This window comes from Homarus americanus, unplaced genomic scaffold (genome assembly GCF_018991925.1).
Source record: "Homarus americanus isolate GMGI-L3 unplaced genomic scaffold, GMGI_Hamer_2.0 scaffold48354, whole genome shotgun sequence".
Lineage (NCBI taxonomy): Eukaryota > Metazoa > Arthropoda > Malacostraca > Decapoda > Nephropidae > Homarus > Homarus americanus.
Genome location: NW_024723833.1, coordinates 3076007 through 3091909, shown reverse-complemented (window position 1 = coordinate 3091909; position 15903 = coordinate 3076007). Strand labels below are relative to the sequence as shown.

At 37.5% G+C, this 15903-nt stretch overlaps 1 protein-coding gene across 1 annotated transcript in view; it reads right to left on the bottom strand.

Annotated features, from left to right (window-relative positions):
- The window catches only part of LOC121863747, a 79977-nt gene that overhangs the window by 52022 nt on the left and 12052 nt on the right, over positions 1-15903 (bottom strand). Inside the window, exons 7-16 of the mRNA XM_042362514.1 lie at positions 15478-15610; positions 13116-13287; positions 12745-12860; positions 8339-8540; positions 8118-8257; positions 7882-8031; positions 7629-7763; positions 5902-6061; positions 5322-5551; positions 5032-5221 (exon numbers count right to left, since the gene is read on the bottom strand). Coding sequence (XP_042218448.1) covers positions 5032-5221; positions 5322-5551; positions 5902-6061; positions 7629-7763; positions 7882-8031; positions 8118-8257; positions 8339-8540; positions 12745-12860; positions 13116-13287; positions 15478-15610 — 1628 coding nt within the window. The remainder of the gene's footprint in view (positions 1-5031; positions 5222-5321; positions 5552-5901; positions 6062-7628; positions 7764-7881; positions 8032-8117; positions 8258-8338; positions 8541-12744; positions 12861-13115; positions 13288-15477; positions 15611-15903) is intronic.

Below are 15903 nucleotides of genomic sequence, written 5' to 3'. Positions count from 1 at the left end.
TTTAAGGCTGTATCAAAGGGTATACGTAGCTGTACTAAATATCCATAATCTTTTCATTTTTTTTTACAAGGTTTGGGATCTACAAGGGTAAAGTTGGACTTCCAAACAAGCCTCAGGAACGTAACTTGTTCGTAAATAGAGGAGCACCTGTATGTATATACCTCATAGGTAAAAAAATAATGTCATTCAAGACATTCAGGTCATAAAACCCACTTCTCCCCATCCCAACACTAAGTGACCTGACGTTGCATCAGGTCAGGTTAGCAAAGTGACCCAATATCTCCCACCCAACCTTCATTGCAAGTGCAAGACATTAGTTATGCATTAGTCAATTGAGCGAAGTGTGTAACAGACGTGACGATTGCCCAAGCGACTAACGAGCCAATCAGTGGTGAAGATAAAAGAAACAGTTCCATTCAGACCTGTATCAGCTATTTTTTTATATACAGTGAACCCTCACTTTACGCGGTTAATTCAACCCACGGCGGCCCGCGTAAAGTGAGAAACGCGTAAAATGAACAACATAACATATGGGATTAATTGAAATAGAGACCAGGCCGACCCCCAAACTCCACTTTTTCAGACAATACCAACATTGTAGTAAAAATAACTTCTTAATTTTATGATGGTATGCACACACAATTAATAATTTAGGGAAATGTCAATAATATTAGGTTTTTTAACACTTACATTTGTAGAAAAGATGGCTGGGCACACGGGGATGGGGGTTGGTTCCGAGGCAGAGGGCAGATTATTGGCCCTCACCTGTATCACTATCGACCACAGAGGCTTGCAGGGCCTCTTAGTCAAACCCCTCAAAGTCCATACAAGTCCATATCCTCACTATCATTATCACTGACTTGGGCCGGCTGTGGTGGGTGGCAGGTGAAGAACTCCGTAATGTTTTGATGACTGGGCGACCTTGTGCGCACCCTGCTCGCGCCGCTCTCCGCGTAAAAGGGTACACACCGCGGAAAGTGAGCATTCTGGTTTCGGCAGGGTACCGCATAAACGTGGAAACGCGTTAAGTGGGACCGCGTAAAGCGAGGGTTGACTGTATATTTATTTAACCAAACTTTAAGATAAAGTATTCAGGATTATTTTGATAAAAAATGGTGTAAAGAAATTAGAACTGATTATACTGACTCTGGTATCAACATTTCTTAGGGTTTTTTTTTTTAATTTTTATATAAAAGAACGGAATTCCCATCACTATCAGAAATATTTCGTCTAAGGATGTCTTATTGGAAACATTTTGTAGAGAATTTATGAAGGATCATTATGGTATTAAATTCATCTCGTCACAATTTGCCACGCTTGAGAGGAAAGGGGGAGAAAGTGACAGGGCAACCCATCCCCCACCAAAAAAAAAAGTTCACCTACCACACCATCACCACTCCTACCCCTAACAAGAGAATTAAGACAGCAGACAAGGAGTGAAGGTCTTATTGTGCAAGAAATTTGTGTGTGTGTGTTAAATATCAGCTGTTGGAGAGTGCTTGCCAACACTTATTTCCACTCCATCTCTAATTACCCACCTTTCTGCTTTCTCACTCCATATTTCAAAATGTTATGTAATAGGGATACAACTTTGCTCATTTATACTTATACTTATCACAATCTCTAAAAATACTTTAGGTTTCATGTTTATTCAAGACATCTTCAGGTCACGAGACCCACTAATCCCCCGGCCAAGAAAGGGCGACCCGACATTCCATCAAAAGGTCCGTAATTTGAGACCACTAATCCCACACTCTACCTCCACCTGACATTGTGTCAGGACATGTACACGAGATCCACTAATCCCCCACAGCTCCATGGGAGTGGAAAATACCAGTCAATACTGTAACAGTTTCATTCACACCCATATCATAAATTTTTAATTTTCAAATATTTATTTTACAATTCTTTCAGATAAACTTTTCTGGATTATTATAGTAAAGAAATAGAGTTTCTAACTTAATTAGAACTGCAATTACAGACTCCAGTAGTTTAGACTATATGAAAACATCCCAGCACCCAGAAACAGCCTGGGGAAGTGGGTAAGTGCCTGTGTGCAAGAGGTCTAATTTAGACAAACTTTTCCCAGTAACCGGAGAATATTCTGGGGATAAAGAATCTTTCCGGGTTTGTGAAAGTTATCTGGTTAGCTGGAAATCTCTCATCCCCAGAAGTGCTCTCCACCAATTGTTCCGGCTAATGGGGATATCACGAATTCCATCTCGGATACGAAGCCTATATCTATACATGTGCGAGAGACGCCGTATTTAAAATTCTGCTTAAATAACCAAGTACCACATATGGAGAATTGAAATTGAAAGCATATGTTTTACATTAAGTTAGACAAGTCTACGTACAGATAAAACATTCAAGATCCTTGCGAGTGATGAAAATTTCAGCTGTATTTACTTTTAGTAAAATTGTCTAAGTTCAATGTAAAGTTTGCCAGTTGTAGTGATTTATTCTGAGGTATGCCCTGAGTTTCCAATTGCTACTGAAGTTAGATAATTTTGATTCCCAATCATCAGAGAATCTGATGGTATTCAAATAATTCAGTTTTGTACTTTAGAAAGTAATTAATCTGAAAGACTATGTCCGTCTCTTATCGCCCTATGATCTAACGACAATCTCGGTACACCCTTGTTCAGGCTTTGACGAGGTCGTAAGAAGACGTTATCAGCTTGTGTGACATCAATTTCACTATTGCCCGACAAGCTTGATCCCTGGTTAGATTGTAAAGCAGATTTAAATTGATCTGACCAAGAACACCAATTTCCATCGCCAAATGTACAGCAACAGATTTAAATGAATATGTATGCAAGTGCGTGAATTAATACCTTCGACGTGCCCGAGTTGCCATCTGCCTCGTATAAAACTGCGTGCACGAGAGGGAAAGTCACTTTACAGACACTGGTCATCTCGGGCAAGGTGTGTGTTTTAGCCGATACCCACAGCTACCAAGGAGCAGTAGCTGCCTACCAGCAAGAAATCCAAGGCAGGAGGTCTAATTCAGCAAGATTAAAACCAGGGAGTAACACACCCTGGGAGTTAACCCCAGGAGAGTGGGCTCATCTAGCACCAGTCACTGGAATTTAGTGAGGCTACAGCTGAGAGCATGTTTGAAAACCAGCTGAGTGAGACTGGTGTACTAATCCGTTATATGTGCAAAGGAGTGTTCTTATACATAATTGGGGATTAATTAGCAGAAATATAACTGTCCCAGGTAGAGTGTGGAAACCATAAATATTGCTATTACCAGTACCCATTCGAGTTTATGGGTAAACCAATGTGTACCAACGGAGATGCTGGTACACATTTCTCATTCAATAACAGGATGTTGCAAGTAATGTGGCAATATCACAGCAATTGGCAAGTGTGTAAGTTACCATCTTTGTCAATGACCTATAATAATACCCTTAAAAGAGGTACAAGTATTTAATACTAATAGATCTATTTCGTACTTGTCAAATAGGACCTAGTGGTCCATTCTTGTCCAAGTGTTAGGAAAGTAATCAGTGAACCTAGTTTTTGCTGTTGTGGATATAGGTTCAAATTGTCATTCAAATTTGATTTTAATAAATATCGTTTAGTAGTGCGAGCATCGCCATTCCTTCCATTCTAACAATTGGTTCTCAGAAAATAAGCACTTAACTCACGTGCCCAAGCTAATCTACCACACTACCTAACGTGTAATGATATTACTTATATTCTGCATATAAGCTTGGGTGGTAGCAGTCTACTGTGCAATACAATAATATATCCCTTAGCCGGAATCCCTCAAACCCGGAGCTCTCCAATAGCCGGAATTCCTCCAACCCGGAGCTCTCAGATAGCTGAAAATGAAATTCTCGGAAAATCATTCCCAAAGCTAGAATTTTCCGGAAATATGGGGAAAAGGGGGTGTCTTTCCTGTTTGAGAGATGAAAATCCGGCACATTATCCAGAAATTCAGAGACAAATTTTCCAGTGCAGTAGAATGTCAATTTAACACGAGATAGGTTCCAAGAGAGGTCGCTTTAAACCTATTCGAAGTGTTTCAATGGAATAATTTAGTTTGGTATTTGAGAAACAAAATACGAGAGACATTCTACCCAGATGCACCTCAGCCCATCTCCTAGAATAAACAAAACCTTGCTTTTTGAAAGATTGTTAAAAGAAACTCTTAAATCAATACATTTAGAATTAAGGGATGCAAAACGGTCTGTTTACTGGCTGGGAAGATGGAGGGAGGTGAGGTGATATGTTTGACAGCTGATGCCAAGGTCTAGTGCTTATTTATTTATCTGTCCTTAAGAGTGACCAAGTTTTTCATATAAAAGGTCACTGAACTAATATGGGAGATTATAATTAACTTTGCCGTTATTCTTATAACATGGGGATCAATTTGAATATAAGCATACTATAGCTTGCACTTGACAAATTGTAGTCATCATTTGGTACATTTTGAGTACATGTACAGTACAGCTTTGCCCTTAGGACAGTGTAGCGTGCCCAGAGAAACATTAGGCGCAAAATTTTAAATGATGTGCCACACAGACTCGAGAAAATAGGAATGATTCACTTTTAAATTAAAACGTTGTCCTTAATTGTGGGTGCCGCTTTAAATCAATAATCTTAAATCAATTTGCTTTAAATTGACATTCTACGGTACCAGGAAGACTCCTGGGAAGTTTTTCTGGTTCAAGAGATGATGTAATGAGCCATTTCTGGAACTAGATAATTTTTCTGTTACCCAGAAAATTCCAGGGATGAGGGAATTTTTTCTGGCTTTGAGAGTCGTCTCGTTAACAGGATATCGCTCATTCCCATAAGTGCTTTGCACCAATTGTTTCTCTCCCCCTCCCCCCCCCCCTTTACAGTGTCTTCAGCCCACAAGGCCCAGCATTTTGGCATTTTTCACATGAATAAAACCCTATGGACTCCCACTCTACAGTATATGCTTGACAAGGTTTGAAAATTTGCAGGTTATCAACTGTAAACCAAACTAGACCATGCACTCAGTGTGCAAGTCATTATGCCAATAAAACCAACCTTGTAAGGTGAAATCTCCAGTAGATTTAACAACAGTTGACTCTAGGTTCCTTAAGTTGACACCATTGATGTTGGAAACATCAATATTACCATCCACTTGTACAGAGGCTAGAGAGTAGACTCCAGACAGTGTCTGCTGCTGTGTTGTATCAGTGTACACCACTCTGCTGGTCAGTCTGCTCATGTCCACCTGATAAAACAACATTACTGTCATAGACGAACTTTATGAACTCGTAAATACACTAGCTATAATTTTAATGTACTGGCATCTGCTACAATAAAAGACTTACATTATTCAGAAGACCAGCATTTGCATGTCCAACAATTATCAGGTTATTGAAGTCCTTATGATCATGGAAGGTGACGTTTTTTCCTTTTCTGACTATTGTTGAAGAGTCGATCCCATTGAACAAGATGGGTCTTCTCTCATCCACTGCATGTATGATATTACCAGATACTATGGAGGTATATTTGTGATCTCCTGTCACTTTTTGTTCACCGACACTCTTCCTCATATACTCTGAAATTTGTTAATGCTCTAAATTAGATTAATCATAAACCACACTGAAGTACAAGATTTACTTTATAAACATGACATGGTAAAATATTTTACCTGTGGTGGTGCTACTGTGGTGTATAATACAATTTTATATTCCAGTTACACATGGCAGTTCCTATTGTAGGGAAATCATTTATATATCTTCAAATTCAGCTCAAGTTTAGCATCATAACCGCTATAAATTGCCAACAATAATATCTGCACATGCTCACTGCCCACCCTTTGACAAGGTGGTAAACATAAAATTTGAAAAATTTTCTTGCATAGTTATGATTAGAGCCAATTCGGGCATGAAAAAATAAATTACTTGCCATTTGTACGTATGCCATTGATTGTGCCCGTCGGAAACTGATTGCGTGTGGTGAAGGAGTCCGCCGTTATCTTAGTCACAGCAAATTCAGATGTAATGGTCTGGTCAAGGCCATCTATCATAAACACTTCCACAAAGGATGTCAATGGGATGCCATTCACCTGCATAGACAGTACCAGTATATCAAAGTAATGCAATAAAAATATAAAAGACTCGGGATAAAGAAGGGTTCCATTCCTGGAGGCTATCCATAAACTGGAAGTGACCTATCTATAGGTAATAATTGAACACGCACCATACACAATGTACAATACAGTACAGTATATACAAGTACTATACAGTACAGTTATGGGACCTGGGGGGTTGCCATAGTTTTTTCTGGAATATGAAGAACCAGGCCAAAAAAATGTACAATTGGCTGGAATCAAACCTACTATAAATGCAATTCTAAATTGATGACATTTGTCAGGGTTTATGGAATAGGAATAATTTTGTGCCAAGTCCCTGAAATTAAGAATAGAAGTGCAATAAACAAAACTTTACACTTTGATAAACAGCGGTCCCTCGACTAACTAGTGGTTCACTTTAAGAGAATTCCATTAGCTCCCGTAAGGACTTCAGTTCGACTAACTAGTACAACTTCTATTAACGACAGCCTTACAAAAAACACACTTTGGCGAGTGCATCAGCTGATCTGCCAATAATGAGTTCTATGTTTAAGTTTGTTTCCAGTAGAGTACAGTAAATATTGAAAGTTGTGCTCTAATATTTTAGCATTTTATATTAAAAGTATTGGTAATTCTGAGATTCAGTTAACCCACTATGTACATTAACCAAAACAACTATCTGTAGGTGGGGGTGGATATGCTCAGAAATTTTACGTGTGCCTAGTGACAGCCCTCGTACCAAAATTTATCTTCCATTGTCTAGTATTGTTTCCCACAAAGTATGCACAGATCGTCATCTTGGCTACTGTACAGTATATACAGTTTTGGTGAATGCCTCAGCCGATCGACTCGCCCGCCAAGGCAGCAATGCTTTAGTTTAACTGTTTCCAGTGGAGTAAACAGTTTGTTCTGCTCTTTAATAGTTTTGCATTTTTACATTAAAATTATTGGTCATTCTGAAATTTAGTTAACATTGATAACAGTGCAGAAATTATTAAGAAATATGAAGGCATTAGAACCAATGCACTCTAAATAATATGGCATGTCGTCATCGATTCTACAATCAGCTATCTGTGCTGCCGCTAAGTATACAAAGTCACCGGGAATACTACATACACCAGAACAAGTTAAAATTTTATTTTTTATTTATCTGTTTATTATTGTACAATATACTGTACAGTACATTACTGTATTTTGTTTAGATTTAATGTTTTGTTAATTCTATTACCAGTATACAGTACTTTGTATGTACTTTTTCTGTAAGTTGGAACCAATTCCCCAATATCTCATTGAAATACATTCAGTTAACGACCGACTGTGGAACCAATTGTGTTCGTTAATCAAGGGACCACTGTACAAGGATGGACATAGGTGTTTGCTTGAGATTTTGCCACCCTTTAACTCTTTTCTCCCAAATCTGCATATTCATTTGCCATCTTGCAAACAATTTGCCGTTTAACTCTAACTTAATTGCAGGTTCATGCTTTTAGGTTCCCTAGGATTTTGTTTTTTACTTCAGTATTTTATAGAACTCATGACACTAATAACCATGATCTCTCACCTTCTGTATCTGCAAAACATCTATTTCTAATTTGTCAGCTGTAAGAGTGGAGGCAGTGATAGGGCCGTTTATGGTTTGATCACCCGAGTGGTACAAGAGGTTATCTAAATCTTCAGCCAGGTCTTCTACAGAGGACTGTTAAATTAAAGACATTTTAGGACATCTTTACCTGTTACTATATCTGTACTAATCAATACATTTTATGTAATACAGTATTTCAGTTTAAGTAAAATTTGAAGTATAGTTTTTATACCTTTAAGTCATCTATGTCTGAAAACAACTTTGCCAGTGATCCAGAAGTTGGTACAATGTTGCCAGAGGGCTTAATGTCAACTCTGTTGTTGAAAGTGGTGGTTCCGGTAACAGTGAGACCCCTGCTGAACGTCACTAATCCAGTCCATGTCTGACCAAGAAATAGTAAGAGTTTACTTTTAATTCAGGAATAAGATCCACTTGCATTTATGTTAAATTATAAATAAGCTTACTGACCTGTGGCCCATTAACAGTCATCATGGATCCAGAAATAGTCAGATCCGCAAGGTATGTTATGTTGGGTTTCCTACTATCTAAGAGCATGTCAGCTTTATCCAGGCAATGTAGAAGGTCATCTGCTGTTGTCTCCAATTCAGCTGGAGAAAAAACACAAATTACTTGGAAATCAATTCAAACCTTTCAATATATTCAAGGAACAACAGATGCTGGTTTCATACCTAGTTTCAGTTCTTCCAAGATCAGGCTTCTGGCTTGAAGGCTGATAGCAGTACCATCCACACCAAGGCAGATATAGGTGATAACATAGTCTGGACCCATCTTCATCCCTCGTAGATCCTGAACTGTGTGGCACCCAGTGTCGATTGTAAATGTAGGGAAGTAATGGCCAGTCATGTCATCCGAGTAGAGGGTAATCTTTCCCTGAAGAAATTTTTGCATAAAAAGCAACAATCCACAAACGATGGTCGCCAAAACAGTAATCATTCATAGTAATGGGTGCAATGTTTATTAAATATGTATGCAAGCAACCAAGGCATTGGCAACATTCTAAAGCTCCACTTCCAGTAGTTCTTATTAAGTTTCACAATTTTACTTCAAAATTGTAGCTTGTAGTCTTCCAATACTGAACCATTTAAAATTTAATATAAAAGGCAGACATTTGTTATACCTGTAATTTTTTCACCCAAATATTTTTATATTTTGAGCGACTATTGTACAGTCTCGTTCAGGATTCTTCGAACACTGCTGGAGACAGCTGGCAACTCGAGGCCATAGTATAATATAATACGTAACAAAGCCCAACCATTAAATTAAGCAACGGGGAACTAAGTAACCAATCATCGATCACTTGCATTTATTCATTATATTTACTACATACTATAATAAACTGCCTCGAGTTACCAGCTGCCTCCAGCAGTGCTCAAAGAATCTTGAACGAGACTACATAAACTCTACACCTCCATGGTCTATGTACAGTAGCCAAATCAACTACCTGTGCAGGTGGGGGTTGATATGCTCCCAAATTTTACATTCGACTAGTGACAGCCTTCATATACCAAAACTTATCCATGGTCTCATTGTTTCCCACAAAGTATTCACAGAGTTGTTTTAGCTACTGTACATGCTACACTGTACATCTGCACAGTATGTGTGACGAACCATTTTTAAACATGGCACATTACCATTTTCACCAATCCACTTTAGCCATTTGGTCTATCCAGTGTTACTACTGGAGTAATCTAGATGGTAGTTGTCCATCAAACAAGTGTCACTGGATTTCCGCCCAGGCTATAACCTCACCAACAGCCAGTATTAATACAGTACAGGGGGCCCTCATAAGTGGTTACTAGGGACTAGAAAAAAGCCACGGATAATGAACCCACTTATATAGGGGAATTAATTCCCATAATAATTAATAGGAATATTGTCTAATTGGGACCATCACATTGTAAGCGACACTCCATGTTTAATTTGGTACAGTAGAACATCTATTTAAAGCTATTCAATTAAATATCGATTTAAAGCAACACCCACAATTAAGGACCGCTTTAATTTAAAGTGAATCTTCCCAATATTGCAGGAGTCAATCTGTCAAATCATATTTTAAATTACATCCTGTTACCCACACACTGTCCTAAGGGCAAAGCTGTACTGTACATGTACTCGAAATAATGTACTAAATGATAACTAATATTTGTGTCTAGTGCAAACTATAGCATGTTTATATTTAAATTAATTACCATCTTCTAAGAATCCCAACAATGCAAATTATATTCTCCGACCACATCTGACATTTTATAAGCAAAAACCTACTTTAAAGGACATATATAAACAAATAAATACTTCACTAGACCTTTGGCCCTAACTGTCAAACATTTCACCCCTCTCTTCCCAGCCAGGGTTGGGTGGTTATAGGCTTAGTTTTTATCTTAAACAATATCAGACTAAAGTTTGAATATAATTTGCATTGCTAGAATCATTGCAAGACCAAATAATTTGAATACAGTATAAACATCATATTTTGCACAAGAAAAATTTTAGCCCTTTGTAATAAAATTACTTATTAAAACTAAAATTTAAGTGCAAACTTTATCATATTTATATTTAAACTAATCTCTATCTTGTAAGAATTCCAGCAATGTTAATTATATTCCTGGTCAGTTCGGTGACATTTAATAAGAGAAAAACTTAAGTCACTCTTGAGGACATGTATAAATAAACACTAGACCTTGGCAACAACTGTCAAACATTACCTTACCTTACCTCACCTTGCCTCCCTTCCATCTTCCCAGCCAGTAAACAGACCATTCCGCATCCCTTAATTTCAGGAGTGTCAATTTATGTTTATTCCAGATGGGCCGAGGTGCATCTGGGTAAGCTCTCCATCTTTTTATTATTTTGCATTTCTCTCTAGTACCAAACTAAATTGTTCCATTGAAACCCTTCATTTAGTGCAAATTCGGTTTAAAGAGACCTCTTGGAACGTATCTATATCGACGTTCTACTGTACCTTTGAACATTCTTATATACCTATACCTTAGAAACCTTTAAGACATTTTATTATGCCATTTCATAAACTTAATTTTATACTTATTTAAGGTACTTAAAGTTGTTTGGGGTCCGTGTGTTGTGGTGCAACCTACCTAACCACACTCTCGCATGCTCATTTCAGTGGTTCATCGAGACCCGCTCACCACTTTTACATGTAAATTGTAATTTCGCATCCATCCCATAGCTACTACACTTCCTTTTAGCCACAACACCACCTTGCTTCGGTTTGAAACCAATTGCTACAAAAATAAACCACCAATGTCAAATGCAACAAAGTTGTTAATTATAGTTCTTCGAGCACTTCAAAATAATGCCAGTGGACACATGCAGGTGAGAAGGATGACTAAGAGAATGGGAGGCAGGCAGGAATTTTAATAGCTCAAACGCTTGTGCGACCAAATACGAACGTTTTTCTGCTTTAAAATCCTCTCAACTATGGGGACTTTTTATGTGTATGTCCACAATTATTTGACCACTTAAGTGCAAAACCACATATGAGCACCCCTGTATATTAGTACAGCTCCCATTGTAATAATCAAAATGGACCACTTCGGAACACTTTCCCTGAAAAGCTCAAGGACGAGTAGCTGTGTACCTTGTTAACTAACCAAGACAAGTAACAAGACCCGGTCCACCAACACTCCGTTAGAAACCAAAGGGTGTGAAGGATCCACATTTCGTCCAAACTACTGTAGATGCAATTTCTGAAGACTAGTCCTTTGTATATAATTGGGAACAAGTCTGAGAAAACCCATGTATCCAAAGACTAGCTAAAAACAAGGGAGGTGGCAGTAAAATTTACTCCCAATGCCACTACAGAACTTGTGGCTGAACTCCTGAAATTAATTAAATTTTACAGTAAGGAATTAGTACTTTGAAAATATTACTCCTATATTCTACACAATATTCCTGTATAGGGAATCTCCTAGCCGCACCAAACAAGACCCTGTTAAAGACCATGCAACAGCTGAAGTATTCTCAAGGCACATGCCTTTGATGAAGTAAAGCCCAAAAAGACATCCAAATCTTAATTTTCCCCAAATTAAACTCGCCAAGGTCAACATTTAGCTTTAAGTACTCATTGACTACTCCAGTACTTGGTACAGTATAATCTTACGCACCTTTGCAGCAGTCTAATGGATATATTGTTTACCTCCTGTCCAGGGATCAGTGGTTCAATTCCCGGGGAAGTGAATGTGGTCGAGTGCAGTACCGGCCATACTGCCCCCGTGTATTGACTTCGTATAGTGTGTATGCGTGTGCTGGCCCTAATGAGCAGTCATTCCTATGGGACCCACTTTCACCAGGTAGTAAAAGGAAGTGTCCTCCAGTTTAAGAGTATTTTCTTCACAAGATTATAAGACTGCCAAAACAATTGCCCAGCTAAGACCAAGGCAAACAACAAAGCTAGATACTATTAAAATAAGGAGCACCGCTACCCGAATCCACAGCCAACAAGAAAAATGCTTTCACTAAATCCATCACATGTTCAATCTCGGATAGCAAGTTTACTCCAGGTACTGTACCGTGGTGTGGTGGGGGTTTCCTCTTGTACCAACAAGGAAGGTCATGCATAAGAACTGAATGACTGCCCAAACAGGTAGTAAATTGTCAAGTGGTGGAAAGGTTCAATTACAGACCTTCCATAACCAGCATTCCAATTGTCAAGGAACCCCAGAACACATTTAAAGGACCAAGTTAGTCCTCTATAAAAGGATCTAGGTTAAATCCTTAACAGTCTGGCTAATAAGCACGCACACACACACACACATTGGTGAAGTAATAGACAAGTCAACATTCCTTTAGATATGAATCAAGCAATTCATTACTGAAGACATAACACCTAATTTATTTTTTCCTTTCTACTAACCAGTCAACCCAATTGATTAACTGCCTTCTCATGCACTATCTCACAAGATTTTTCCATTCTTCAAAAAAAAATTAAATCTCAATTTTTAAATTCCCAAATTCTTTAATATTTAAAGTAACCTTATTTCCTTAAAACTATAGTTTATCTTCATACACAAGGCGGTTTAAGGTTAAAATTTGCCTCGGAATACCAAGAAAAACCTACTCCTTGGCTGATGAATATCAAGTTCTCCAAGTTCTCCAGTGTCAAGAAGCCCACAGAGCAGCAAGGCCCAAAGCCCCCTTCAGTCTGTAATGTCTGCCACTCCTTAAGCTGCTGATCTGCCAAGTCAAGAAGACACCATCAACAGGAGATATCATAAGCCAAAGTTTAATATTAATCTAAAGACACTTAACATTATCAGCCTCAAGGTATAATTTAACATTGGTAATTATGTACCCTCATGTTGCATAAAGCTAGGAGAATTGTGGTTTTAATTTGGGTTGAACAAATTAAACAGCCTGAAAATGCATTGCTGTACATTATCTAATACAGTGTTATACTGGCCTAAAATACAAAACACGCAAGATACTTACTGGACCATCGGTAAATCTTTGTGAAGGCATTGGTGTCGATTATAAGAATGTAGTTTGTGCCATCATGATAGTCAACAAAGTGTAGCATTTGCATGACATTGTCAGGGAGCACTTGAATGAGGCTAATGGAGTCTACCAGCATGTCAAACTGATACACTTGCAAACCACCTTCCTGAGCCAAATTATAAATACATACTTTTAGAACAAACGTATAATTCACTGTATAAAATCAAACTCCCAAAATTTTAAACACCTGACATGTTCCCAAACTTAATTCAAATTATTATGGAAAGAAGGGAGGACTACCTTTTGATACTTAAATACAGTATTTCCATTTTTTTAAATTCTAGGATGGAATATAAAATTAAAATTGTGCTACATACATTACATGGTATCCATATTACATAAGAAATGTACTAATGGAACAGAAGTAAAACTATTCAACTTAATATTTGTACCCTTTGGATAAATACTCACTGCCTTACAAGAAAATACATTCCCAATGAAAAAACCTCTATCACTTAAAACTTGTGCCAATGGCTGTGGTTCGAGTAAAAAAAAAAACAGAAGAATTCCATTTCACTTCCCAGGAATAAAGAACTTCTTACGGACCACTTTTTACCTTTTTTACAGTATGTATTTAGGATGGTGTGTGCATGCAAAGGAGTAAAAATAAATGAAAATTCCTAAATATACTGAAAAATAATTTGAAAAAACATGCACAGTACTTAAATGTACTTTAGGGACTAAAATTTTTATCTCTTGCAGAATACAGTACAGTATATGATTACTGTATATTCATATTGGCCATCTTGCAAGGATTCCAGCAATGCAATTTATATTCTGCTAACTTTAGTCTGCCATTTTATAAGAATAAATTCTAGCCTAAACCACCTTCAATCTCGCCGGAAGTGTGGAGGGGGAGGCGATGTATTATGACAGCTGGCGCCAGCCCACCAAGGTTACCTAGTGGTATTTATTTATCTGTCAAGTAGAGGAGTTTTAAGTTTTATAAAATCTCAATGAATGACTTGATAGTAAAGCATACAAGCACCTCACCTGGCATCACACAAGTTTGGAATTTATGTACTGTACAGATATATGTAATGTATTTCATGGGGCAAAGGGATGATCAGGAACGTAACTCCATTTTACGTATTTCTTATGGGGAAAATTGACCCGCTTAACGTTTCGTATAACATCACATTTTCAGGAATGTAACCCCGACGTTAAGCTAGGACTTGCTGCATCTTTCAGGAGGGGTTTAAAGAAATTCTAATTTAACATTCCTGTTGTCTTGCTAGGCCTAATTTTGTCATTTCATTTGAAATATAAAGTTTGTTGCAATATGATTGAACATTATGCCTCATGGGAAGCCTTGTTCATGGTGTCATTATGTTTCAAGGATTGTGAAGACTTTTTTTTACTGTGTACATAGGAACAAACTATGTCCACTTTACCTGGTGCAAGTACTCATCCAACCGGATGGTATCTGGGCACGACGTACTCTTAGCATAAACTACCCGGTATGTAATAATTCACAGCCCCGGTTGGAATAATATGGGTTACCTTAAAGGGTTAAAAATTTCATGTTTGAACAAAACTGTTCATGTGAAGTACCTTAAAGTTTGTACCCTATTAGTAGTTTTGTAAATTTCCAGACTTTACCAAAGTAATGTTTAAAGGAGAACTTCAGATGAAGGGATCTTTCAAAATTATATCTATACAGTCCCAAATTGCTTTCAACTTCACCAAACAGTATGAACCAACATTTTTTTAATTTAGGCTTTATATACACTATTTATATTCCAGCAAAAGTTTATTTGCTTGAGGTAGCCTAGACCACAGAAAATTTTCATAATTTAACTAATGGATCAGTTAAATAAATTTCAAATACAGTACCGATCCAATACTTTAGCACATTTGAATAATGCAAGAAAGTTTTGAATAGGTAACCCCAGACTAAGGTAGTCCAGCCAAGGGAATCTAGATGGCAAGTGTCACTGGCAAGTAGCTTTACAGTAATTATGCATTCTCAAATTAAATACCATCTTAAAATTTAATTCATGTAAATTTGAAATGGATACAGTAGTTTAATTTTGACCTGTAACTACTGAAGTGAAAGTTCTGCCTATCTCCATTTGATGAAAATGCAATCTATTACAGGAATAATGCAAGATTTTTGTATTCTAACTTTGTAGCTCTAAATCATGACAATTTTAGCCTTAAATTTTCTTGGGACCTGACTTACGTTCATGTATACACTAAATTGCCACTGGATATCGTATTTAGGTGCACTTTGTAGCAACAACCAAACATCTGGTACAGTATGTCCATAACCACAGCTGGCCACTACACATACCTGAGGCCCAGAACCAAACACTAAGTAATAGAAGCTCTTGCTGTCTGTGAAGCCAGTAATGTCTTGTACACCCTTCATCTTTAACTGTACATCATCTCGACGGTCAAAATAGTTGTCAATCAGCACGTACAACCTGTTGGGCAACTACACTAAGTAACTCAAGTTTATGTAAAATTAATTTGGGTTATTTCATGCAGACAGCTTTGGAGAACACATTAAAAGTGCAGTACTTAAAAGAATAAGGTAATACAGTAATGTACAGTACCATAAACTGGTACAATATATGGCATTCCTTAGACATTCTAGTCAAGTGTATATTTAAAGTATTTCTAGGAGCTAAAGATAAACTTTCGTCTACAGTGTTACACCCATAATTATGGATATATAAAATGTCAAAAAGGTTTAGAATTTGACCAATCAGAAAAC